The following is a 27,863-nucleotide window of genomic DNA, read 5'->3' on the forward strand; positions in this document are numbered from 1 at the left end:
AGCTCTGCAAGCTCTAGCCCCAATGCCTCTGACAATGAGGCTCTTGATTCAGAGGAAGAAGCAGAGTTAGAGGAGGAGGCAGACAAATATGAGGAGGAGAGATACTACCCAGACGAACGAGGAAATAATAAAAAACCCTCCCATAACTCCTCTCGTAGGGTAACACCCACCGCTCCTCCACCCTACGAACTGCGGTCTGGATTTTCCTTTTGGCCGGAAAAGATTCGTAAAAAATTATACATTTTTTTTTCCTGTTTTTGAAACAGAGAACGGGGGACGGGTACATGCCCCCGTCGAATATAACCTAATTAAAGAATTGGCTGAGTCTGTCCGCAAATACGAGGTTAATGCAAATTTTACCCTGGTAATGTTGGATAGAATTGGCACTGGCACCTTAACTCCTTCTGATTGGCAGATGGTAGCAAAAGCCGCACTTCCAGACATGGGTCAATACATGGAATGGAGGGCTCTCTGGTATGAGGCCGCTCAAACACAAGCCCAGGCCAATGCTCTTGCCCTTACTCCTGAACAGAGAAACTGGACCTTTGACTTGTTGACAGGTCAAGGTCAATTTACTGTGAATCAGACAAATTACCATTGGGGAGCCTATGCTCAAATTTCACAGACAGCTATTAAAGCCTGGAAAGCGCTTTCTAAAAAAGGGGAGGCTAATAGGCGCCTTACAAAAATTATTCAGGGCCCTGAGGAATCGTTTTCCGATTTTGTGGCCAGAATGACGGAAGCAGCAGGACGTATCTTTGGAGATGTTGAGCAGGTGGAACCTTTTATTGAACAGTTGATATTTGAACAAGCCACTCAAGAGTACAAAGCCGCCATAGCCCCTAGAAAAAATAAGGGCTTACAAGATTGGCTCAGAGTGTGTAGAGACCTCGGAGGACCGCTTACTAATGCGGGCCTAGCAGCTGCTATCCTCCAGTCTCAAAAATGCCCTGCTGGTAAAACCAACCAGAGGACTTGCTATAACTGTGGCAAGCCTGGACATTTTAAAAAGGACTGCAAAAACTCAAACAGAAGGGGAGAAACACCGACTCTCTGCAACCGTTGTGGCAAAGGATATCATAAGACTAGCCAATGCCGCTCGGTGAGAGATGTACAGGGGAGACTCCTCCCACCTATTAACAATCAAACTGTGGATAACAGCCAGGCTACCAACGCGCCAAAAAACGGGCCGTCGGGCCCTCGGTCCCAGGGCCCTCAAAGATATGGGAACCGGTTTGTCAAAGCCCAGGAGGACAACAGAGTGGACCTGCGTGCCGCCTCCGACTTCTTACTAATGCCACAAATGAATATCCAACCAGTTCCTACAGAGACCATTACACCTTTGCCTCAAGGAACTGTCGGCCCTCATACTGGGTCGAGGCATACTTACCTTACAAGGCTTAATAGTGTATCCTGGAATCGTAGATAATCAACACTCTACAGAGATTCAAATTTTATGTTCTAGTCCAAAAGGAGTTTTCTCAATTTCAAAAGGGGAATAGAGAGCGTTCTTCCCTCAGTACCAAGAGTGGCCATTTCCATGGCACTCTTTACCCTAAATTTTTTAAATCTAGATGATAAAGGCCATACTGCGGCAGAAAGACACTATTTAGAGCCCAGCAGGCCAAAAGAAATGGTCAAATGGAAGGATGTTCTGAGTAACAAATGGAAAGGACCGGATCCTATTCTTATAAGATCCAGGGGAGCTGTGTGCGTTTTTCCACAGGATGAAGACAATCCGTTTTGGGTACCAGAAAGACTTACCAGAAAAATCCAGACGGTTCCAGAAGATGCTGATACTCAGCCTGGTGATGACCCAAGTGATAATAACAAAGGGGGAACAACGCTGGGGGATCATGTCAACATTCCCACTCCCGATGCCGAATTGGACAACAGAATTCGAGCAAACATTAAGAGAATTAAGAACTGCCATCATTCAATTTAATTCCACACGCCTGGATCTGTTGCTTACAGAGGGACTTTCGTCATGGATATCTTCGGCTTTCTCCTTCTTTAAGGAATGGGTTGGGGTTGGATTATTTGGAGCTGCGATCTGCTGTGGGTTAGTGTTGACCCTATGGTTGGTCTGTAAACTCAGGGCTCAAACAAAAAGAGACAAGGTGGTTATTGCCCAAGCACTTGCAGCAATAGAAAGTGGGACCTCCCTGATATATGGCTATCCATGCTTAAGCAATAAGTCGCTGGCTGCTCAGCTCCTGCACCCTCAGAGTCTCAGCTCATTGCACGAGGTGGAGTGAGTAAGTTTCAGCAGCCCTGGAGAGTTGCATAGTGAGGCATTGCAGTAAAATGGCTCTGTGGCAATATGAGCTATTTACCTCTGTCTCCACTCTCTTTAATGGGTATCTTATTGCTTCCTAAATAAAGGAATAGGGGGAGACGGCGGCTTGGCGGGCAGCCTTTAAGTCCTAAATAAGGGCAATGAGTTTTCTCTCTCTCTTTCTTCTCTTTGCGTGGCCTTTGCACTCGACTGGGCCTCGTTGCCATTGCACGTCGAAAGGCACCCTATATCTACGTGCACCCAGTGGCCGTTGCACCCCGCGGGGAAAATTGCCCATTGCACGTGGGATGGCACTGAGTGGTACCTCTAAAATGGTCCTCAATTGGTTGGTCCAGAGTCATGCTCCAGCCTTGATCGGACCATTTCCTTTTCCTAAGCTCATTGCCCATACAACAAACTGTAGCGAGCTGCGAACCCGATGTGGCGCCAGTTTTCACCTTTTCTTTTAGTTAGGCCTTTAATTAAAAGAGAAGGGGGAGATGTGAGAGGCCGCACTCACATTCGCCATTACAAGATGGCGCTGACATCCTGTGTCCCAAACTGGTAAACAAGTAATCTGCGCATGTGCGAAGGAACTTTCCACTTGTTGTGCTCTGCCTCTCCTGTGGCGTCATATCACCTGATGAGTAACAGCCAATCAGGGACTGACACATCCTAAGCGGAGAACAGTTTCCTATATAAGGGATGGGTTTCTGCTGTTTGGGGTCTCCATTTTACTTGTCGTAAGCTTATGCTCTCCCTCTTAAGACACATTAAAGCTTTACTGCAGAAGGATCGTGTGTGTGCAGCGTCGTTCTTGCTGGTGAGACGGTAACGCGAGTCACACCCCCCCCCCTCGGTTTTTTGAGACAGGGCTTCTCTGTGTAGCCTTGACTATCCTGGACTCACTTTGTAGACCAGGCTGTCCTCGAACTCTCCTAAATCCTGGGATTAACGGCGTGTGCCACCACTGCCTGGCAACAACTTGTCTCTTAACCAATAGTGTGGCAAGACCTAAGCCCTGGAGGCAGTCCACTCTCTGAAATAAACATTGGCTGCTGTTGGAACATCTCCTGGCAGCCAGACTCCTTTCCCTTAGCAGTACTTACGCCTTTCGGCATCTCTCTCTCAGAATCATTACGCTTACTAAACATGTGTTGGTGTTAACAATTATGGATAAATTTTCTTAGTTATGCAATGTGCTAACTCAGTATGTGAATTATAAGCATTTTTGTTTGTTTCATTAATCTTTTTATGAGTTTCAGTGTTTGCTTTAGGTTTCTATTTTAAGGAATCCTATTATTAAAAAGGGTAGTTTCTCTCTGTCTTGCACTTGTATATTTCACTTTCTCACTATCCCTTTTTATATCTTCAGGGTAATATCCAAAAAATTGTTTGATACTTGTTTTCCACACCAGTAGAGTCTCCTCACCATGGTGATATGTTGGACTTATGGATTCACTTTTTAAAAAAAATACTTACTTAAGCCAGGCGTGGTGGCGCACACCTTTAATCCCAGCACTTGGGAGGCAGAGGCAGGCGGATCGTTGTGAGTTCGAGGCCAGCCTGGTCTACAAAGTGAGTCCAGGATGGCCAAGGCTACACAGAGAAACCCTGTCTCGAAAAACCAAAAAAAAAAAACTTACTTAAAAATGTTGTAGTGTGTGCATTTGTGTACGCACATGTACACTGCAGGCACAAGTGAATGCAAGTGTCTACAGAGGCCAGACACCTCTTTACGGCTGGGATTACAGTGGTTGTCAGCTGCCCAGTGTGGGTTGACCCTGAGTCTATAGTGACATATAGTATAGACATACTACAACACAGGGTCCTTTGCACCCCTCAAATTCATATGTATTGAAGTTCTGTCTCCAGTGCTACTGTAGTAGAGGTAGAGTATTTTGAAGCGACCGCTTGAGGCCTTGAGACAATAAAGGTAGGACCCTAATCTGATAGGACTGTGAAAAGGAGGGAGAAGCAGAGGTTACTCCATGGATGTAAGGACACAGGAGGAAGGCAGCCAACTGCACAGTAAAGGGAGAGACTCAGTAACCAACCGGGCAACGCCTTCATCATCGCTGTGTCTTCCTCGTCTATGAAAATGGTTTTGTTGTTGTTTCTTTAATACAGGTGTTCCGATGTAAACACACAAAGCTAAAGATTCAAAACTGGAATCCACCTATAAGAGAGAGTAGGGGCACTTGTCACGGTGGGGATGAATTATCTCATTCAGAACGGTTATTCCACTCCGCCCATTTGCCTGCATTTGCCTCATTCCATTTTCTTTGCAGCTGAATAAAATCCCATTGTATGAAACGAAACATCAGGAAAAGCAAGCGGCGGTTTTAAAAGTGAGCTAAGACACTGACTAGCAAGATTGCAAAAGGATTACAAATGGCTAAGAGGTATTCCTTAAAATGTTCAGCATTGTTAGCTATCAGGAAAAATGCATACTTTGAGCCGGGCATGGTGGCGCACGTCTTTAATCCCAGCACTTGAGAGGCAGAGGCAGGCAGATCTCTGTGTGTACAGTCTGGTCTACAGAGTGTACACACAGCCAATGCTAAACCATGCCTCAAAAAACAAAAACAAAAAACAACAAAGAAACAAGAAAAAGAACTTTGAGACTTCATTTACCCCAGTCAGAAAACAAATGACACAAATGCTGGCGTGGGTGTGTGGAAAGGGCAACCTTATTCACAGTTGGTGGAGTTCTCACAAAGCTAGAAATGGAGCTACCTTATGTATCCCAGGCTATACCACTCCTCAGCATATACCCAAGGGAGTCTATGTCCTGCCATAGAGATGCTTGTTCATCTATGTTCACCGCTGCTCCATTCATGAAAGCCAACACGTATGCCAAGTGATGGATGGAGAGAGAAAACACAGCCTAGTGGGTCACCGTGCCTCCTCTAAGTGTACAGCTCGTACAGCTCGGCGGTGTTAGATGTGGTCAGGCTGTGGTGCAGCAGATGGCCAGAGCCTTCTTCTTGTCCCATTTGGCAGACCCGAGCTCCACATCGACCTCATGCTCTTCATCACGTCCCTGCTACCGGGTTCCTGTCAAGCAGCCCCTCCTGTTTGCGCGAATTTGACCATTTTAGAAACTTGATGTAAGTGGTCACTTATAGCTTCTGTTTTACGGCGACTGGCTTACTTCCTGTTCACCATGGGTTTACATGCAACAAGGTCTCTTTTCCTTTTGATGGACTATGTTTTGAAGATGGAGAAAATGCATCTCTCTTTGATAAGCAACAATGAAAGCACAGTGTTCTACCTGCATGCATGCCCGCAGGCCAGAAGAGGGTATCATGTTGCATTACACAAGGTTGTGAACCACCATGTGGTTGCTGGGAATTGAACTCAGGACCTTTGGAAGAGCAGGCGGCACAAGCCCTGAGAAGCACTCACAAAAAACAAAGCAAAGCAAAGCAAAACAAACAAAAACCCAAAGTATGTTAAGTCCAAATATGGTGACAACAAAGAAAATTACTCCTAGCCTATTCAAAAGTAATAAATTAAAAAAAGCTTACGCAAGAGAAATATATCAATTTGAATTCTTCTTGGGATTTCATGGAAAATAATCTTAACCTACCAATAATGTATGAAATGTTAAAGGTAACTGCTGAATCCGTACTGTCAAGTCGAAAGTGAAAACGCGGCCCTTAGGTTTCTCAGACACATTTTGGAAGAAAAAAAACAAAAACAAAAACCCGTTTTCTGTGTGTGAGTCTAGCAACATCTTGCTCAAAAGACCGTGCAAAGAAACATGCACTTGCTTGCCCTTAGCTGTGCAGCTTCTTCTGTGGGCTCACGAGCCGCCGTCCTCCACTCCTCGCTGGCCTTCGAGCTGTTGGCTAATCTAGCTCTTCGGCCCTTTTATTTGCTCTTCCTTTCTCTGGGCTTCCCTGGCCCTTCACTCGCAGGCAGGTGAGCCTCCACCCTGCAGACAGCCTGGGTGGGGTCGTGGTTAGTCAAATGCCTGCGAGGACACACCATCTGACAAGGCTAGTTAACGGGCGGGGTTCCAGTTGATTAAATGTATACTGTGATATATCATCTGATGATTTTTTTTCTCCTGAAGACCTAGGGAGTTGGAGTCCATGTCTTTAGGAACAAACAAACAAACAAACAAACCAGCCCTGAAACCATTTTGTGCGCCAGCTCTCCAAATAACAGCCCTGCATAGGTCTTCTAAAGGTGAAAAGATAAGCCTAGAGGTAAGTCTTGCGTTGGCACTGGAAAAGCACTACAGGAAGATTGTGGATAGGGAGATGGTGGTAGTGGGGCTGCAGATTATGGCTAGGTTTAGGAACCCGTCTCTGTAAAAGTCCTTCTCTTGGGAGCTGGAGAAATGGCTCAGTTCTTCCAGAGGTCATGAGTTCAATTCCCAGCGACCATATGGTGGCTCATAAACATCTATAGTGGGATCTGATACCCTCCTCTGGCCTGCAGATGTACATGCAGGCAGAGCACTGTATACATAATAATAAATAAATCTTTTTTTAAAAAAAGTCCTCTTTTTTACCCAATCCATGAGACTCTGGTGAGCTGCGGGGGGGGGGGGGGGGGGGGGCGGTGGTGGAGTGCCGCAATTGTCTGGTTCTATTTCTGTTTCCGGCTATATCGGGGATAAAGGGTGCTCCAACGTAAAATGTAAGCAGAGCCAGGTGTGGTGATGCACATCTTTAATCACAGCATTCAGGAGACGGGCAAGTGATTAAAGGGGGAGAGGAGGGAAGAGGGAGGGAGGGAGGGAGGGAAGGAGGGAGAGAGATCAACGTTTTGAAGAAATAGAAACAAATACAAGCTTATTTAATTTAATTTTTTTCTTTTCAGGTTTATGTCTCAACTCCATATTCACCTGACATTTTTCTTTCCTTTCCCCCGCTTTACTGCTCTCTGTAGTTAACTCCTGACACTGCTGCTCTCCCTGTGCAGAAGTGGTCTCTAAGGAAGGCTAAATTCCCGGGGGCGGGGGGGGGCGGTGTCTCCCCTCCCTCATAGCCTGGCCCGATGATGGGAAGGGCTAGAGTCCACCAAAGAAGCGCTTCGTCACTGAACCTCTTTAGTCTAGAACAGTAATTGTCTAATGACATTTTAAAAAATACTCAACTACTGAATTAATTCATTAGTGCCAGCATGTTCTTAAAGAGGCGGTTGGTGCCGGAGAGGACCGGAGAAAGCAGGAATATGGCAAAGGGATACAAGGCGGTGAGGTCACCTCTGGGGCAGCTTTGCAAAAGGCCAGCCCTGTTTAGAGGGATGGGAAACCCTTCCGCACCAGTGGTTCTTTTTACGAGGAAACTGTAATCAGAACAGTCATTTAAAATGTTTTATTCCTTCTCAAGTCTCTGATGGGGTTGAAGGCCAGATAGTTTCGTCTTACAGTTAAGCTTAGTTGTTTAGGGGTTAAGATGTTTTTAGGTCTAGATAGATGTTTTAAATTGATAGAGATGAGATAGGATAGATATTGACCATCATTCAGAATTTTAGACTCACCAAGATAGGAAAGATGTTTTCCTCAAGATTGCCAAATACAAATAGTCAAAACACTATGAATGTAACATTTATATAATTCCTGATTGGTTTGTGGTTCTTGTTGCTATATGTAGTTTATTATATATGTAACAATATAAATGTGTATGTAAAAAGAGAAATATAATAAAATATATAATAAAATATATAATAAAAATATATAATAAAAAACTGCTAACATAAAATGTATTGACACACTTGATTCCCTAGCCAAAGTGTTCAATGATCTATGCGTCAGACAACACAGTGGGGCAGAGCCTCACACTCAAATCTGCTTTGATTTTGATACCCATCTGTTGGTTCCTGGATTCTGGATCAAATATCATTCCTATTTGTATATTAATTATTAACAACCATGAAAACAGAAGAGGTTGAGAGAAGGAAAATATGTTTTGTGGGTTGATGGTCTGGTTCTTCTCAGAAATCCTTGGAAACAGAAGCCTCCGGAAGCTGTCCTGTTGAGAAAGGCCACACTCAGCTTGACCGTTAGTGGAATGAGGAAGAAACACCTGTCAGGTGAGAAGCTAACCCCAGAGCTTATTTGCAACAAATTCCTCAGAGGCCCAAAACTCAGGTCTTCCAAGGCTGAAAGCAGAAAAGAGAAAATTTACCTTAATTAAAACTGACCCCCAGCCTAGGAACATGCCCCAGAAAGTGTCCAGCATGGACACTGGCTGGTTTGACTGCTGGTTGTTCAGTATTCTTATTTATTCTCCTGTGTATAACATATTGCCTGACTGTATGTGTGTGCACAGGAGCATACCTGGTGCCCACAGACAGAAGAGGTTCTCTGCAAGAGCAGCCAGTACTTTTAACCACTGAGCCATCTCTCCAGCTTCTGATATTTCTTATTTTTTTTTTTTTTAAGAATAATTTTCTTTGATAGAGATCTTGTGAGTTAAAATAACACTCACATTAGTTTCTGTGGTATGTACTTATTACTTGACTTAAACGCTTTAGTTTGCCTTTTACTTTTATATTATGAAAGATGGCATAACACTACAGAAGGTCCACAAAAGACCCCTAATTTCTTTTCATTAAGACACAAATGAGCAGAGCAGTGGTGGTGCACGCCTTTAATCCCAGCACTCAGGAGGCAGAGGCAGGTGGATCGCTGTGAGTTTGAGGCCAGCCAACAGAGTGAATTCCAGGACAGCCAGGGCTACACAGAGACACCCTGTCTTGAAAACACCCTCCTCTTCCTCCTTCTCAACAACAACCACAACAAAACACAAATGATAGGGGCGGTGGCAGTGCAGGACTTTAATTTCAGCACTTGTGAGGCAGAGGCAGGTGGATCTTTGAGTTCAAGACCAGTCTAGTTTACTTGCTGAGTTCCAGGACAGCCAGAGCTACACAGAGAAATTATGTCTTGAAAACGAGAGAGAGAGAGAGAGAGAGAGAGAGAGAGAGAGGGAAAGAGGGAGAGAGAGACAGAGAGAGAGAGAACGAGCACGCACACACACATACACACAAAGAGACAGAGAGACAGAGAGAGAGAGAGAGAGAGAGAGAGAGAGAGAGAAGAAGAAGAAGGAGGAGGAGGAGGAGGAGGAGGAGGAGGAGAAGGAGAAGAAGAGAGAAGAGAGAAATGTGCTTTTCCTTTTTAAAAGTTAATTTTATTACTTGGAGATGTATATAATGCATTCTGATTACCCTTATTTCTTTCTTTCACATCCTAAAGATAACTCCCTTCCCTTTCAGTCCCTGTCCTAGATTCATGACTTTTGATTTGGTTTGTGGCCCATTTAGTTTAGCCAGGTCTGTCTGTGTGACTTTGAGATCAGAAGTGTCCACTGGAGCCTGGTGAGGTCACCAGTGGATACACACAGGAAAGCAATAACTCACCCTCTTCCTGTATCTATTAATAGCAAATGGTTCAGCAGCGAGTGAGAGAGTCCCTCCACCCCTCCTTCATCTGCCCGCCCCATGCCTGGGTGGGCCCTGTTCTTACAGCCTGCCCAGAGTATGTGTCAACAGCTGCAGTAAGCACCTGGCTGATAGCTGTCTTTCCCCAGCTCTATCTTCTAGCTCCTACATATGTTCTTTTCACAGGTTGACTTTTTTGAGATAGGGTCTTAACAATGGAGCTCAGACTTACCCGAGACTCTTGTGTTTAAGTGATTGCTACAGGTACCCATCACTACAACTCTGATCTGATTTTTTTTTTCAGGCCTTTCCATTTTGCTGTGAAGGCATAAATTTATGCTCAGTCAGCCAGCAAACATTTCTTTTTAATTTTTAAAGGTTATTTTTGTGTGCAAGTCTTTTACTCTTGTGTATGTGTCTGTATGCTCACTGTGTATGTGGAACCCACGGAGGCTATAAAAGGTCATCGGATCCCCCAAAACTGGAGTTACACGTGGTTGTAAACCATCGTGAGGGTGCTGGGAACTGAACCTGGTCCTCTACAAGATTATCAGATGTCCCTAACCACTGAGCCATCAGCAAACGTTTATCAATTGCCTTCTCTGTAACAGTCATTATCCTGTTAGAAACAAAGATGCAAATGCAATGTTCATTATAGATGCGGCATAGGAAAAGAGCAGAGCAAGCCAAGGGAGGCTCAAAGTGAAAGCAACTCCAGATTGCTTGAGAATCCAGGACAGACATGCTAAGGCTGGGCACCAGGAGACACTTAGGAAACCAGTAGGAGAGGCAACTCCCACGGTTGTGCCCACCCAGATCCTCCCCTTGTTCCCAGGATTCTCCATCCTCCATTTGAGGTGTGTTTCGGTGACACCTTGGCCTGTCCTTCCCATTCCTTCTTTCAATGCATTTCAGCCCCTAGAACCAGGATTACAATAAGTGAGAATAAATGTCGCTATACCCCTCTCCGAAGCCATGCTGTATGTAGCTTTCAAACATTGTCAGGGCTCATTAAACATGGTGGCTGCTTCCGGGGATTTGTATGGTGTCACTGACAGCAGAGCTGGGCCCGGGTGTAAGGAGCATGTCTGAGGGACCCGCAGTTGCTGTTGATCATGGTGCCACATACTCCTGCGAGGGTGTCTTCCAGTCGCACCAGGTGTGTTTGTTTTTCACTGACCCAGAATGTTTAACTGGGGATGCCATGAAAACATAAGGTTTCAGTGAGCCCCGCCCACACAGTTTGTGATGCCACATGTCTGATGGGTTCGATGATGCTGTCTGTCGTTCAGTCTGATAGGAAGCCCTGGCTCTTTGTGATGGTGAATGATGCAAGTGGGCCCATGGTCCAAGTAGAAAACAAAGGGGAGACAATTGTGTCTACCCAGAGGAGGTGTCTGCTATGGTTCTAACAAAGACCATAAAGACAGAAGAAGTCACACAAACCTATCTTGGGAAGCCTGTGACCAGTGCTGTGATCACTACGCCAGCTCACTTCAGTGACTCTCAGTGACAGACAGAAGAAGCTGGAACTAGTGCTGGCCCCAGTGTACTTACAATGACCAGTGAGCCACCTGCTGCTGCTCTTGCTTACGGCATAGACAGGAAGGTGGGAGCTGAAAGGACTGTGCTGATGTTTCATTTGATGTGTCAGTCCTCAGTATTAAGGTGGGAACTTTTGAGGCCAAATCTACAGATGGAGGCATATTGGGTGGAGAAGACTTTGATAACTGAAAGGTCAACCATGTTATTGCTGAGTTTATTTTATTTTATTTTTAAAGATTTATTTATTATATATACAATGTTTTGTCTGAATGTACACTTGCAAGCAGGAAGAGGGCACCAGATTTTATTATAGATGGTTGTGAGCCACCATGTGGCTGCTGGGAATTGAACTCAGGACCTTTGGAAGAGCAGGCAGTACTCTTAACCTCTAAGCCATCTCTCCAGCCCCATATTGCTGAGTTTAAACAGAAGCACAAGAAAGAAATCAGTGAGACCAGAGAGCTGCCCATCACGGCACACTGCTTGTGCACGGGCTAAGTGCACCCTCTCCTCCAGCACCCAGGCCAGAATTGAGATCGATTCTGTCTGTGAGGGAACTGACTGTTTTTGTTTGGTTGGTTTTTCGAGACAGGGTCTCTCTGTGTTAGCCTTGGCTGTCCTGGACTCATTTTGTAGTCTAGGCTGGCCTCGAACTCATAGCGATCCGCCTGCCTCCCGAGTGCTGATATTAAAGGTGTGCGCCACCACACCCTGCTGGGAATGGACTTCTATACCTCCATTACCCACGCTGGATGAGAATCGAGTGCTGGCCTGTTCCATGGCACTGTGGACCCTGTAGAAAAGGCCTTAAAGATGCCAAACTAGACAAGTCACAGATGCATGATGTTGCCCTGGTAGATGGTTCTCCCAGAATCCCCAAGAGCCATAAGCTGCTGAGAAACTGTTTCCGTGGGAAAGAACCAAAAGCAAGCATTAACTTTGTGAAGTTGTTGCTTCTGGTGCAGCTGTCCAGGAGGCCAAAAAGATTTAAAAAATAAAGAATTTGCTTGAAATTAAAACAAAATGAAACAAACAAACAAAAAAGATTCGGTCTCAGGTAGTGCAGGCTGGCCTTGAACTTGTAATGTAGCTGCAGAAGACCTGCTCTTCCTCTCTCTGGCTCCCCAAGTCTGAGATTACAGGTACACACTGCCACACTCACCTTTTGTTTTCTTTGGGTGGGGTAGAGAAGAGAGATAATAGATATGCTCAAATCATTTTACACTTACATACAAGCATACACAAATAGAATAGTATAGCGTTTCTTGTGGCCACCTACCATTAGTAATTATCAGCTCAGGATAGTGGGTTTTGCTTTGTTTTGCTTTTGTTTTTGAGCTACCCTACTTCCATAGGATTGTTTGGTGTCAAATACCTAACACAATTGTCTTACCAGTATGTAAGTTACATGTACTTTAAACATTTCTTCTTCTTCTTCTTCTTCTTCTTCTTCTTCTTCTTCTTCTTCTTCTTCTTCTTCTTCTTTTCTTGGGTTTTCAAGACAAGGTTTCTCTGTGTAGCCTTGGCTGTCCTGGTCTTGCTTTGTAGACCAGGCTGGCCTCAAACTCACAGTGATCCCCCTGCCTCTGCCTCCTGAGTGCTGTGATTAAAGGTGTGCACCACCACGCCTGGCTAAACATGTTTCTTAAGAAAGAGACAGTGTGCTCCTTTGAAAGGGAGACTGCCTATCAGAAGCTCATTCATGTTGCTTCTCAAGTGTGTACTGAGTAGCAGAAACTGCGATCCGAGGTCATCACTGCAACACTGACCATCCAAGTCACACCCAGCTTCTTTGCAGAGCTCCTTGTCCCACCTGGCTCTCCTACCTGCCTCCTGAGCTCCGTTGCCCTCCTAGGTCCCTTGGTCCCTTGCTTGGCCAGCCGGCATACTTCCTCACTCCTTCCTGCTCCTTCTAGTTGCTCTCCTGCCAACCTTCCCTCACACTGCCTGCTTAAAATCCCTTGTTGAGTCTCTCTTGCCTTGGAGAGAAAGTCTACACTCCGAGATGTACACATCCCACAGAATCCCAGCTAACTCTTAGGACTTCTGCCCTTCCCTGGACCTCCCAACTCCCATGCATTCCTCCTGTACTCCCGACCGCTTAATTTACTTGTAATTTCCTGACTTGTCCTGTTCTCCCCAAGTAGCATGTACCCAGAAACACCCTTCTTTGTAACACTATCTTCCCTTCACTTTCTTTCATCACATCCACTCACCTAGCTGGTCACACTTATATTTTAAGATCAACCCCAACACTCTTGGGACCCACGAGATGGCTCAGCAGGCAAAGACTCTTGCTTTTGGTGACCTGGTGACCTGAATTTGATCCTCAGGGCCCACATGGTGGAAGGACAGAGGACTAACTCCCACACGTTGTCCTTTGATTTCTGCGTATGTGCTGTGGCGTGTAGAAGGTCCCCTTCCCCAAAATAAATAAATGCAATAAAACAAAACAAAAGCCTACTCTGTTCCCTGGAGCCATCCATGAACCATGCCAGAGTCCCCATCTCTGGATCTCTGGGGTGCTTGTTGTCAATAGGTGCCTTCTGCTTCCGGAAGTCCTTTCTTCTTCATTTGTCTCCTTCATGCAGCGGTGCTTTGAGCTCGGCTGCTTGTCATCTTGCTCCCTTGGACTGTATCTCCTGTTACCCACGGATGCCAGTGCTTCCCCGAAAGCCTCGGGCTTCCGAGTTGTGGGCAACAGAAGAAAACAACAATTAGGTTCAATGTTTAAGAGAATGACCAAGGGAGCACCGCTGAGCTCCCCAACTCACTCTGAGACCTTCCAGCTTTGCCCAGAGAGAAGCCACCAGAAAAGAGACTCCACTGAGCACAGGCCCCTCTGTTTTACACATGAGTGTGACATAAGAGATGCTTTGTAGAAAGGGGCAACAGACTAAGCCAAGTTGAACTGCCCACTGTGCTGAGGTGCCAAGGGCCGCTCATAAGGAGCCTCTTGTTTGTTTTTGATAAATACATAATACGCTGAGTTACTTGGCCACTAAGGACCTGTGAAGACAATATAAATTATTTTTTTTCACTGAACAAATATTTACCCAGTGTCTCTCAGATCCCCTAACCCTGGGGTTCCCCAGGAAGGTTTAATTGTTCTGGTCCAGGGAAACAGGTCAGGCATGAGACGCATCTGCTCCGTAGCTGAGAAAGCCAAGGCTGAGGGAAGCAAGGGAAGCTGTATCCATCTGACACACTTGGGATTTGAACCAGGTCTTCCAACAGTGCTGCCTCAGGGGCCTGTGGTGCCCATGTGTTTATTAGACTGAGAAGAAAAATTTAGACCTGTTAGTTCAGAGGTCACTGTTAATGACTTTTAAGAAACTATTTGGATACGTGATTGTGGCAACTGGAGGGTAAAGAGCAAACTGACGTTTGTGGTTCAGAGGTTGTCCTGGTAAACACAAATAATCCTTCCAGATACTTGACAGTAAAGGGAAAGATTGGCAGAACAGTAGCTTGAGGGGAAGGAAGGAAGGAAGAAGGAAGGAAAGGAAGGAACTAAAGGAAGGAGGAAAGGAAGGAAGGGAGGGAAGGAAGGAAGGAAGGAAGGGGAAGGAAGGAAGGGAAGGAAGGAAGGAAAGGAAGGAGGAAAGGAAGGAAGGAAGGAAGGAAGGAAGGAAGGAAAGAAAACTTTGGTAAGGTTGGAACTTATAAGTATGATTGTAAGTTGTACCCAAAATGAAACAGAACAACAACCCAAGCCCTTAAAAACTGGTGAGAGAAGGGCCGGAGTGCTGGCTTGGTTGTTCAGAGCATCTGTTGTTCTTGTAAAGGGCCTGAGTCTGATGACCATGCGTGCTGCCATGGGCACCAGGCAGGCATGTGGAACACAGACGCACATGCAGACAGGACACCTGTACATATCAAACAATAAAATCAAATAAATCTAAGAATAAAACCAGAAAGACACAGAAATCACACACACACATACATAGAGTGGGCATTCTGAATTCAAATGCTGGCTCTGCTTCTTGCTGTTGGGGTTATGAGTCCTCTAGGTCCCAAGTCTCTGAAATAGTTTAGTTGGGATTATAGGGGTTGACTTTGGATAAGATGCTCTGTGTTTGCTCGCACGATAGATACAGAGGTTCCTCCTTGTCCCCCTGGCCAACTCAAAATTAAAATTGTTTTACTAAGCAATCGTGAGGCATAGTAAAAAAAAAAAATTCCTTGTTTATCTAAAATCTGTACTGGCTGGGCTTGGTATTTGTGTTTTTCCTACAGCTTCCCGCTCTGCTAATCGTCTCCAAAATACCTTGGCTCCAATGAGCCATGATAAAATTTAACAGGCCACCAGGTAGACCTGAAATGATGTGTGGTGCTGCCCCCTACTGGTGGGCTATGGCAACACCACCCACCTTAATAGTGTGTCGTCTGTACAATGTGGGTTTTAAAAACAGGACCTCAGGTCATAGACACACAGCTAAGTGGAGTTTGGTTACCTGACTCCTTTAGTTTAAACTTACGATGACGTTAGTTCTCAGCAGCACCACATGCATTCCTCCTTAGCTATGTGTCTTTACAACTTCTGTGTTCTAAGTCAGTCTTGCTATGCAGTCCTGGCTGGCCTAGAACATGCTATAGTGTTCTCAGACTCAGTGTCTCAGACTCTTGGCAGTCCTCCAGGCTCATCCTTTCATGTGATGGGATTACAGATATGTGTCACCATACCTGGCTGGTCTTCTACTGTTTCGTTAGGGTGCGTAAAAATATCTCTACATTGAGGACTTACAAGTGTGTCGGATTTCAATATGCTATGCATATCTCTTTAAAACTGCACGCTTTCACTTAACAAAACCATGTTAAGACCACCACCAATACATACATGCTCTTTTGTTATGACAAAAGTATGTTGTGTGCCTTAACATGCAAATACATGAAGGATTGATGTGTAATTGGTGCTTAGTAAAGTCACATATATGTATGTGTGTGTGTTAATATATAGGCTATATGCATATACATTAGGTTTATTAGCATGGTGTTGTTAGGAAGAGCTTGGTGGCGTGATGCATAAATCATCCCTAATAGTGAGGAGGACACATGATGCTTTCTGAAGGCAACCCTGCTTGGCGAGTAGAGAAACTGCTGCAGCTCTCTCTGCACCCAGTTGTATGGTCTGTGTCTGGAAACTGACCTTTACATCTTTGCTCGCTCCCCAGTGCATCTGGAATTCCCTGATAGTGGGATCTGCTCCTGCCCTTCTTCCCCGGGTTGGTTTTGGGAATTAACATTGCACTGGCCAGAGAGACAAATGTTTTTCAAACAGCACATCTTTGAAATGCTAGACCAGCTGCGCGGTGCACAACCCAGTACCGTAGCTCAGAAGACCTGACTACCTCTGGCAGTGGCTTTGCGGCAGGGAGGGGGGCAGGGGATGGGGGGGTGCAAAGAGGGGACAGGACGGGACGGGAGGGGCGTTGCGGGGTTGGGGGGGGAGGACGGACACTGCAGTCAGCCAGCAAGCCTCCTGCGGACGTCCACCGCCCACCGGGTTTTCCATGGCTGCGATGTGCTTCTGTCCTGGTGAGACATGGGCCCCAGCGACCTGTCTCGCATTGCCTCTTGCCGCTGCTCTGCTCTGCCTTCCCACGCTTGCCACTGCTGTAGCCCTCACATGTATCTGGCTCGGTGGGATCGGATCTACGGGATCAGAAGTTCAAGGTCATCTTTGACAACTTAGGCTCCTAAGCTCACTGTTGTGAAACAGAACAAACACCAGGCATTCCAACAAGGATCACGTTATTGGGGTTGTTTCTTGTTTTACAGCAAGAGGCACTGGTTTCTTTGACCAAATAAAAACTTTCTGTGGTTGCTTCCCTAAAATAAAGAAAGAAAGAAAGAAAGAAATCTGTTTTTCCTAAAGCTTTACAGATTTGAGCTGAGCCTGTTTTCTTCCTCGGCAATTTTTACCTACCTAGTGACTGCATCTTGCTCTTTGAGACAAATCTGTTCCCGAAAATTCTGAAGTCAGCAGTCTAACCCATGAGACAGGGCCCTGCAAAGAGTTTAAAGGGGTATTGTCTCATCCAGAATCGTGGAACAGAGAGTGTAGCTTCTAGCAATCATTGATTATATCTTTTATTGACAAAAGTAACAATGTCTGTTGCTGTGGCTGCCTTGGGTGGTCAGGAGCCCTTCCTCCGCACATCCTGCTTGAATTCAGCCTCTCAGAGACCTTAAAGTGAGCCCCCGAGGAGACTGCATATGTCTGCCAACAGAGAGATACCACAACTGTATTCTAAATTAGGCATCCTCAACTTAGTCTTAATCTACACAGGGTGCAATGGGAAACAATTCTCTGGACAAAAAAAAAAAAAAAAACAAAAAAACAAAAAAAACATCCCAGATCAGTGTGACTTGCTCTTGTGAGCTCTTGGTTTACGCTTACACTTCACCGGTGTGTTCTGGCTGGACCTGCCACTGTGGAAGGGGCAGACTCCTGTGAACTGGCTCTTCTCGGAAGGGCAGCGCATTTGTCACTTTTCTATTGCTGTGATATAATGCTGTGACCAAAGCAGCTAATGGGTTTTTGTTTGTTTGTTTGTTTGTTTTTTAGGCTTATGGCTCCAAAGGCTTCAGGTCCGTAACTTTGGAATGGAGGTAGCAGACGTGGAGACTGGAGCAGCAGCTTGGAGTGCACATCTCCAGCCACAAACAGGAAATAGAGAGTGTGCATTGGAAACAGCTCACGGCGTTTGAAACCTCAAAGCCTTCTTTCACCAAGGACACACCTCCTAAGTCTTCCCAAACAGGTCTCCTAACAGGTAACCAAGGATTCAAATGCCAAAGACTTACAGACATCTCAGTCAAGCCACTGCAGCCACCAATCATGCTCATGAGGGCTCCGCCTTCATTAATTACCTGATAAAGATTCTGTCTTTCTCATTAAAAAATTTTTTAAATTATTTTATACATATAGGTGCTTTGCTCCTGTGTATATGTGCGTGCCATATGCCTGGTGCCATCAGTGCCAGAAGGAAGCATTGGATCACCTGGAATTGGAGCTACAGATGGTTGTGAGCCATTCTATGGGTGCTAGGAATTGAGTCTGGGTCCTCTGGAAGAGCAGCCAAAGCTCTTAACTAATGAACCATCTCTCCCACTCAAGATCCTGTCTCTTGGTACTATCACACATTGGGATTAGATTTTAATGCTTGCATGAGGGAGGAGAGGAAACACAGATATTTAGATATTAATTTTAATTAAAATCTATTACATTGCCAGGCATGGTTGCTCATGTTTTTAACTCCAGCATTTGGGAGGCAGAGGCAGGTAGATTGTTGTGAGTTCGAGGCCAGCCTGGTCTACAAAGCAAGTCCAGGACAGCCAAGATAACATAGAGAAACCCTGTCTCAAACAAACCAAGAAAAAAAAAAAGAAAGAAAGAAAGAAAGAAAGAAAGAAAAGAAAAGAAAGAAAAAAAAGGTATGCCATTTTGGGACAGGGACCTTAAAAATGCTTTTAATTTACATTAATGGTTTTATTTATTGTGTGTGTGCATATGCACGTGTGTGCCGTATCTCATGTGTATTGGTCAGAAGACACTTGAGAAAGTCAGTTCTCTCTACACAACACAGGAGGATCTCAGGGTGAAACTCAGATCTTTGGGCTGAGTAGGAAATTCATACTCTCTGAGCCATCCCACCAGCCTCAGGATGGCGTAATGGAGAGCTATAAGCCAAAGCCTAAGGGATCAGAACCATGTGAGCTTCTGGAGATGCAGCCAAACCTACAGAACTGGGCTATTTGAGCCTCAGGTCCTGTGTCCCAGCCAGTCCTCAGGGCACTCTGTCGGAAGCTGCCTCAGGTCTTGTGTCCCAGCCAAACCTCAGGACACTCTGTCGGAAGCTGCCTCAGGTCCTGTGTCCCAGCCAATCCTCAGGGCACTCTGTCAGAGGCTGGCTTTCCCACTGACCCATGCTTTGAGTGTGGTAGTCATATTTTCTTTATGACGTTGCCACCAGGAAGGGGGCTTGACTTCCTTTATACATTCAAACAAAAGTCGGAACGAAAGCACTCAGCAGCTGACTGAGGGTCTGGTGTCAGAAGAGCAGGTTGTTTCTTTTCCTGTATTTTTGCCGTTGTTTTTTTTCTTATGTGGTTTTGTTCTGTGTGGAGTCTGGTCACGGTGAACAGGGTGCAATGAGTGTAGTGCTTTGGCTGCTGCTAAAAGAAAGAGGCTCTTGCTGGAGATGCAGACTCTGACCTGAGACCACAGATGCCCAGTGTGCTGCCTCCCAGGCTGTCATCCTTTATGGTATAGACTTGGTATGGACGACTGCTGCAGCCTTCAAGCACGCCTTGTCTCCTCCACTTGGCCGTCTCCACCCTCGAGTCTTGTTGGTCCTCAAGCTAAAGACGCTATTTGAAAATTTTCCTGCAGAGGGTAACTGCTCTTTAGCAAGTATGATGAAGACTCCGAGAAGGCTGTACCCACAAAACCATCACTGTCCAATCATGCATTGAGAGGCCTGGTTATTTAAGTCTAGCCACAGGCTTCAGTTTCTGTTAGTTCAGAGCAGGCCTGGGCCTTCGTTCCCTGGAGGTGGGTTAAACAATCACTGGAAATGCTGCAAAGAATAGCCAGTCAACAGGAGACAGCCATGACCTGGCCAGAGGAAGAGAAGATTTAAAAATGGTCTTTACTACTTGGTTAAGAAAGATATACTGCCGGTCTGGAAATCTTCTGCCTTATGATGAACTCATGACCTGATCAGAGTTGCCCATGTTTACTAAATTTGCCCCAGCTTTCTAGTTTAAATGGTTACTAACTCCCCTTTGGAATGTAAATGCTTGTTTAAAAAAAAAAAAAGAGTATGAGCTCACGGGGTGGGGGGGCGGGGGTTGGTGTCACCATCGTGTCTGAGCGGTGACGACAGCATGCTGGATTTCTGCAGGGTAAACACTCTTTCTTGTTTGCAGGCTATCTGAGTCTGGGATCTTTTCTTCAGCACATTCTGGACCCTAACAGTATAAGATAGTACTGGGTGAGGTGGTGGGTGCATGCCTTTAATCCCCACACTCTGTGATGCATAGCATGTTACAGGTCAGCCAGGGTAGCATAGTGAGGTCCTGTCTCAAAATAAATAATAATCAATAACTATAAGATAGTGATGAGCATCAAAGAACTGCCTTATGGAGATGGCTTCAAATATGGCAAACCAGCCATTGGGCAAAATGTCCTCGGTTTGGCCATAGATAGAATTCTGCCCAAAAAAGGGCAAGCGTGGATGCAGGCAGAGTTGATGGCCAAACTCTGCCAAGACAAGGTAAGCAAGTCCTCAATAGTTCCTACCTCACAAATATGTCTGACAGATATATTGGGCCAGAAGGCTGAAGAAGATGCTCCAACATTACAGAGTTTTGGGTGACTGTTCAGCAAACTGTCTCTGTCAATTTCTCATTTTGGAAGCTGCTAACCTGCACTTACTCCTTACTCAGATAGTTAATTTTATTCCTTCTCGAGTCACTGATGGGGTTGAAGACCAGATAGTTTAGTTTTACAAGTAAGCTTAGTTGTTTAGGGGTTAAGATGTTTTTAGGTCTAGATAGATGTTTTAAGCTGATAGAGATGAGATACGATAGATATTGACTTACATTCAGAATTTTAGACTATCAAGATAGGAAAGATATTTTCTTCGAGGTTGCCAAATACAAAATAGTCAAAACACTATAATGTAACATTTATATAATTCCTGATTGTTTTGTGGTTCTTCTTGCTGTATGTAGTTTATTGTATATATGTATATGTATACATATATACATATATAAAACTATAAACATATATGTAAAAAAAAAGCTAGTGATGTCTGGATGATCAAGATAAGAAAGAAAATGTACAGACATTCCCGGTCAGCCTGGCCCTGGAACATTCTCCAGCTTTCAGTCCACTAGCATGGACATGGATGCATGTCAGAGGCACTGTAACCAAGAAAGAGCAGTTCAACAGTAACACCTGCAGTAGTGGCCACAGGAACAGAGTCGCCAGTTCTACCACAAGGTTCAACAATGACATAGAAAGTTCTGTAGAATCTTGTGAAGATATCACTGTGTTTACAGAGTACTTTTTTTTTTTTTCAGAAATAGAAAATAACCCAAGAAATAGGAAATGTAAATAAGGCGATTTCCTCACTTGCGAGCAAGAGACCCTGCTTTGTAAATGTCGACATGGCTGCCCCTGTGTTTTCATATCATTCAAAACTACAACCTGTGTGCTTAGATGCTGAGCTCTACTTACTGTAAGTCACAAATTACACAGGCAGACTTGCATTTTCTCCCGCCTGCTTTAGCTGCTTTTCTGCCTTTCCTCTCAGACTTGGAAGAACCAGATGTTTCCCGGAATGATTTTGTCAGTGCACCCTTCCACTCGCTCAATCAACAAACATATCTTGTCAGCAAGCTGAAAGTCCTGAGGCTGCGTAGAGGCAGAATTGCCACTGAGGACCTTCAGACACTGGGTATGGGGACTCCTCCTTAACATGTGACTTCTCTTTGCATGCCAACTTGAAAAATAAGTAAAGACAGGGCCTGGGGAGATGGCTCAGTTCACACAAAGCTTCCCTTGCAAACATGAGGACCCAAGTGTGAACTTCAGAACCCAGGAAAGCTGAATATGGCAGCACAGGCTAAGGATCCCAGTGCCATGGAGGCAGAGACAGGAAGATCCTGGAACGCTGGTCATCCAGCTCGGACCAGTGAGAGGCAAGCAAACAAACCGGAGGGGGACAGAGGCACCTGATGCATACACAACACCAGAGGCTGTTCTGCAGCTTCCTGTGTGTGTGTGCATGCCATGCAGATATTTACACAGATTAAAAACGTAACAATGAAAACAGAAGGGGGCTGGACAGATGGCTCAGAGGTTAAGAGCACTGGCTGCTCTTCCAAAGGTCCTGAGTTCGATTCCCAGCAACCACATGGTGGCTCGCAAACATTCATAATGAGATCTGGTGCCTTCTTCTGTTGTGCAGGTGTTATATGGAGGCAGAACACTGTAAACATAATAAATTAATAAATATTTTTTTAAAAATGAAAACAGAAAACATGACTTCACTTGAAGCACCTTTTCAACTTGACCCCTTAGGGGCAAACCACTCAGGGCTGTCTCAGCATGGATGGATGGTCAGGGGCATGCTGGGAAACATGAGGATTCCAATGAGACCTTGAGTGACTGCTGAAAAGCTCTGTGCCATGGACCCCAGCTTGCCCTGCGCTCTGTGGACAAGAACAGGGACAAAGCTGCCCAGAAAGCTGCCTGCATGCCTCCTAGAGGTGGCTCTTGCAAAGCCAGTTCACTCTGGGTCTCACGACCTCACCTATAAAACAGAAGATTTGGAGTACATAACAGTTAATGTGCTTTTAAATTCCAAAATGATACTTACCTCCATTATTTTTCTAGTCCACTATAAATTTTTTTTATCAAAATGAGTTTTTAAAGCTAAAAATTCACCTAACTGAAACCAAAGCCTCAATTAAGTTACACACCAAATAAAATAAAATAAAATAAAATGTGTGAAAACTCATATTGTGTACCCAAATGCTTTACTGAAATGTTCGCTGGTTTATTCACTCTTTTCTATTTTTTTTTTCAAGAGCTAAAGCAGAAGTTTATCGACATCCACTTATATAGTATTTTATACACACACACCAGCACAGAGTCCTCAGCAGTCCATCTGCTCTTCTCAGATTGTTTCATGAGAGAATGAGTTTCTTTGCCCTCCCCCATGGAAGACACTTCTGCTACTTACGCTCTTAAAAATAATGCATTGGATCACCCCACCTTCATAAAAACAATCCTTAAATCCTCTGCAGACAGTGAAGATAACCTAGCATAGACCCCTCTCCAAAATGCAATGCTTCACAACAGAGGTGTAGTGCAAGAGATACAGGAAAACGGTGACTCCCCAGAGGCTGTGCCCATACCTAAGGGAGGACACCAGAGAGCTGAGACCCCCACTGACTGGCCCTAGCTTCGGAGTGTGGCCAGCTGGGATTGCATGGCCTCCAGGTCTTCTTCATCCTCATCCTCCTCTCCCTCTTCTGAGGCAGCCATCGCTCCTGCAGGTTCAGGCTCAGGAAGGGTGCTTTGCCCAAGGCTCCTGCTGTGATTTCAAAGAGGATTCTGTCGATCTCCATTTCTGCTGCTTCTTCCATTTCTTCCTGATCATCCATGCTTTCAAATGTGTCCTCCAACGTCTTCTCTATGATTCCAGCCTTCATCATCTCTTTGGACAGCTCCTGCATGGTGGCCTGGATTTCTGGGATCTTCACAAGACTCTGCATAGCCTTCATCACTTCTGTGCTCTTGTGCAGGGAACCAGCTACTCTTAGGACCGCCAGCTGGTTCTTCATGCCCATGAGCACAGAGTTCATGTGTGCTTTGGATGCATAGAGCTTGCTCACAGACTTCCTTGACCTGATCATCTCCTTGGCCAGAACCACACAGACTTCCTTTTGGCCCTTCTTGGCTGCATCTTTCACAGACCGTTTTACTTTCTCTTCTTCTCTTTGGATATCTCTTATTTGCCTGTCAATGACTCTCATTTCCTTTCTGGTCTTCAATGACCATTCATTGACCAGCTCTTTGGGAGGTTTCTCCTGGGTTTTTCCGAACAGCCCCATCATGGACCGAACTCCTCTTTACCCCTTCCGACTTTCCCATTCCCTGCACCCAGGCAGGTCGCGGGCAGCCGCCTGGGCGGGGCTGAGAGGAAGGGAATCTGACTCTTTTCTATTTTAATGAATTATTGTGGTCATTCCCATATCTTCAAAGATTTGTGCTAATCAAATAAATGCCAAATATCTCTTCTCTGTTGGTCCCTTGAGAAGGTCTCAAGAGTCCTGCACCTCTTGCTGGTTGCTGTCCCACCTCTGTTGCTTTCCCTGTGAAAAGGTTTCAGACTAGAAAAGGCTGAATCCCACCCCCACTCTCCTCATGGCCCATGGCTGTGGCCATGGTTAGTGCCCAGCCAACTATTAGTGGTGACCGGCTATCACTGCTCCTTCAGTGGCAGCCATTTCAGTGGCTTGGTACAGTCTTGGTGTCAAAGCGAGCTTTACCACTGTGGCGGTCAGTTTCCTGCTTGCTTCTCTTCTACCTGAGCCCAATCTGATGCCAGGGAGCGAGGGTGGAGGAAGCAAACAGGATGCGACAGACACCGACCACCACAGAAGAGCCCAGCAGAGTCTGGGTGGATTATTTACAACTGCGGTTTTGCTCAGGGACAGGTCTTCCTGAGCTTTCAAAGGGCTGGGGCGCTGCCCCCTGCTCACAGAGGCACTTACTCTATAGTTAGGGATAGGAACTGGGCCTCTTTCTTCTCTTAGTTCCCATCAGCTAACACATTATCTGCGCTAGCTTCCATATTCCCTAAATACTGGCTGTTTTGATTGTGAGTGACATCTCTGCCTTTAAGAGGCAGCACACTGAGTTCTGGGGATGTTCTGTACCAGGAGACACTATTGAAAGGATATGTGAACTTGAAAAGCTGAGTTTATACTGGAACAGCAAAGTGGGGGGAGGGGGCAGTTGCCTCAGGTTCTCCTCACATTCCAAAAAGGGAGCAAGATTCGAACACCTGAACTTGCAGACTGTGCCCTTACATCACAGGATGGAGTGTTTGTGGGTAAGTGGGATTCAGAAGAGTTCTTCCCAGAAAAACATAGAGGATGCCTGTGATTGATTGGCCGCTGGGAACTGTCCCAGGGCACAGGGGGCTACAGTAGACCTCCTGCTAACCTCTGGCTTCCTCATGGACACTGTCTCTGTTTGCATTTATTCCTTTTCAGGCCACCTGCTACAGAAGCTGCCAAGCCTTGAAGTATTCGACCTGTCATTAACAGAGACATTGGCAGCAGTCTAGACATCGCAGCACAAGGATAAAAAAGTACTTCAGGCCTGAAGGTATTGCAGTTACATTCCTGTGGCCTATCCAAGAAGAGTGTTAGAATACTGGGTGAGTTAACAATGGTTATATTTAAGATTATGCATGTAAAGCATAAAATGTATCATATATTAAGGTTACTGAGATAGCTCACTGGGTAAAAGTACCCAAGCCTGATGACTACCCTGTGCCACAGGGTCATGGTGTGAGGAGAGAACCAACTTCTGATCTCCACACATCTACTATGGCCTTTACATACTCCCACTCACACACCCACTCACCCCCCACACTCATCTACACCCCACACCCACACACACCCATTCACACACACCCACTCACACACCCACATATACCCACTCAAACACACCCACTCACACACACCCGCTCACACCCATATACCCACTCACACACCCACTCACACATTCACACACACTAAGACACGCCCACACACACCCACACTCTCACACCCATACACCCACACTCACATACACACGCCCACTCACACACCCCACACAATAGAAATAAATGAGGTATTTTTAAATGTATCACAAAGCATAAACATATAGCATATGTTATTTAAAACCTGTTAGAACATATAAACTTAGTCTTTGTTTTTTTTTTTTCATTTATTTGCTTCAGAGCTGGGACTCGAACTCAAGGCCTTCATGCATGCTAGACTTATTTGTTTTTAAAATCTTTCACAGTGACCATATGCTTTATTACAAAAAGAAACAGAAAAACAAAACAAAACAAAAGAGCCCTCTAAAGTCAGATTTGGCAATATAGTCCTGAAATCCTAAAAGCTGAGGAAGGAAGGCCAGAAGGTGAAGGCCAACACAGGCAACCTAATGAAATAAAATAACAAATAAATAACTTTTAAAAAGTAGAAAGAGGAAAAGAGGATGGGGTATCTTGGTGGTGGGACTCTTACTTGCTCAGCCTGTGTAAGGCTCTAGGATCAATAGCACGGAACAGACAAGCTTTTAAATGGACTTGTTTTGAAAAGGCGAAATCTAGGGTACTGGCCGGACCCTGGACCCTGGGTAGGTTTACTGTCGCTGTGGAAGACGTCAGGGTTATTTTGTGCTCAGTGCTAGGGAAGTATTAATATTGGTAACGTAATAATAATGGCTCCCGTGACATCTATGGTGAAGACCTAGGTATAGAGTTGCCTTATTACAGGGAATGACACTGTTTCTCCCGGTGACTTTCAGAGCCTGCGGCATTCCCCTTACTGGCCGCCTGAGTAAATCTAGGTCAGTGCTCAAGTGTAGTTGGCAGCATAGGCAAATGCCCGCATAGACAAGCACTAGTGGCATCCAATCGAGAGACAGAGGGCTTGTGACGTCATTGTTTGGTCTGTTGAGGCTTAGTTGGTTGGGACTCTGCCCTTACCCCCTTTGGCTTCAGCAGGACAGCGTGTAACCCCCTCTCCTGCTTCCCGCTCCCTTCCATCGCCCCTTCCCACTGCCTCACAGTATGAATTTCGGGCCTGGGGTTGGGACCTGCTTTGCAGATGATGCCCTTGCAACCTTGGCTTTGCTGAGGACACTGGGTCGCTCCTGCAACAAGGACCTGGGTGGAGGCTCTGAGGATGCTCGGCGGGCCTTACTGACGCATCAGGAAGTCCAAGCCCCTCTACCAGTGCTCACTCACAGCAGATGATGTGATGTCATTGAGGAAGTATGCCCTGCGGGGGCCGAACCTGAGGGTATGCCTGGAAAGTTAGAGACTTGAGGCGTAGCTTAAATTCACTGGTCAAGTAATCAGAGTTCTGTGTGGGCACTGAGTGCCTAGAAAGTGTTAAGGAATCCAAATTTCGTACTTTAAGGAGAAAAATGTGAACTTCGCTTGCTTTTTAGAAGCAAGTATTGTGCCAGATCTTGAGACCTGCCCCCCCCCCCCCAAAGAACCAGAAAGACCCGAAACCGCTGTAATTGCAAGAGGAATCTTTAATGTTTCAGCTCAATCTGGATTGCACCGGACATCAAATCAATAGTACTGGGAAGCGACTTCTGGGGCATTGGGACCTTTTATACGTCCCTTTCCTCCTAATGTCCCTAAAGCAGGGGGAGTCCTAGTTTGGCAGTCATCTACTGGTTGAGTAAGGGGAGTCTACTGTCCAAAAGGTGACACCCCCCCACCCCCGTGGCTTAACTTTCTTTGTTCACCACTTTGCCGGGAAGTGTCTGTTTTTCTTAGTAACCCTATCTCCAGTGGGGCAGGTCAGTTGCTAGGTAATGCGGGCTCTGGTGGGGCTCTTCCTTGTAGCTCAAATCTCTTTACCTTTTCAAATCTCCTTTTTCTTATCTTTTAAGTCTGTTTCTTTAAAGAACTTTGTGACCCTCAGATAGGCGCCCCCGGGGCCATTTGGGGTTGGTTTTAATGGCCATTCGGTGGAATCCACTCCCTGGGTTACTCCCTGGGTCCCTCTAACTGCTTGTCTCTCGTATCAGGGGTTAGCCAATTTAAAAAAAAAAAATCTTTTAGGCCTCTCATTCTCTCAGTATCTTGGTGTCACAACTTCGATTACATGCAGGCATGTAGAAAGAAGACCTAAAAGAGGCTTTTAAATGACAAAGTGAGGTCAAGACACTCAGAAAGGCAGTTACTGAACAGGAGCCAGCGCTGGAAACACATCAGATAGACATTCCAACTTTAAATAATGACACTTATTTTCCTACTGTCAACAAAGCACCAGCAAGTGTCCTTCATAAGGGCTTGCCTAATAATAT

The 27,863-nt window shown here is 45.5% G+C and overlaps 1 protein-coding gene and 3 pseudogenes across 1 annotated transcript; 3 read left to right on the plus strand and 1 right to left on the minus strand.

Moving 5' to 3' along the window:
• The first annotated feature begins 210 nt into the window (after positions 1-210).
• Positions 211-1,502, plus strand: LOC127199141 (igE-binding protein-like; annotated as a pseudogene).
• Positions 1,503-10,769: 9,267 nt separating this feature from the next.
• Positions 10,770-12,221, plus strand: LOC127199609 (heat shock cognate 71 kDa protein-like; annotated as a pseudogene).
• A 6,687-nt stretch (positions 12,222-18,908) lies between these two features.
• On the plus strand, positions 18,909-27,482 carry Lrrc31 (leucine rich repeat containing 31). The gene is given in 9 exon segments (XM_051157749.1): positions 18,909-18,948; positions 21,559-21,702; positions 24,698-24,762; positions 24,765-24,870; positions 25,034-25,078; positions 25,081-25,200; positions 26,645-26,757; positions 26,759-26,839; positions 27,447-27,482. Coding segments are annotated over 9 exon segments (750 nt in total).
• LOC127199142 (charged multivesicular body protein 3-like) lies at positions 22,998-23,943 on the minus strand (annotated as a pseudogene).
• Positions 27,483-27,863: the final 381 nt, after the last annotated feature.

This window comes from Acomys russatus, chromosome 15 (genome assembly GCF_903995435.1).
Source record: "Acomys russatus chromosome 15, mAcoRus1.1, whole genome shotgun sequence".
NCBI classification, from domain to species: domain Eukaryota; kingdom Metazoa; phylum Chordata; class Mammalia; order Rodentia; family Muridae; genus Acomys; species Acomys russatus.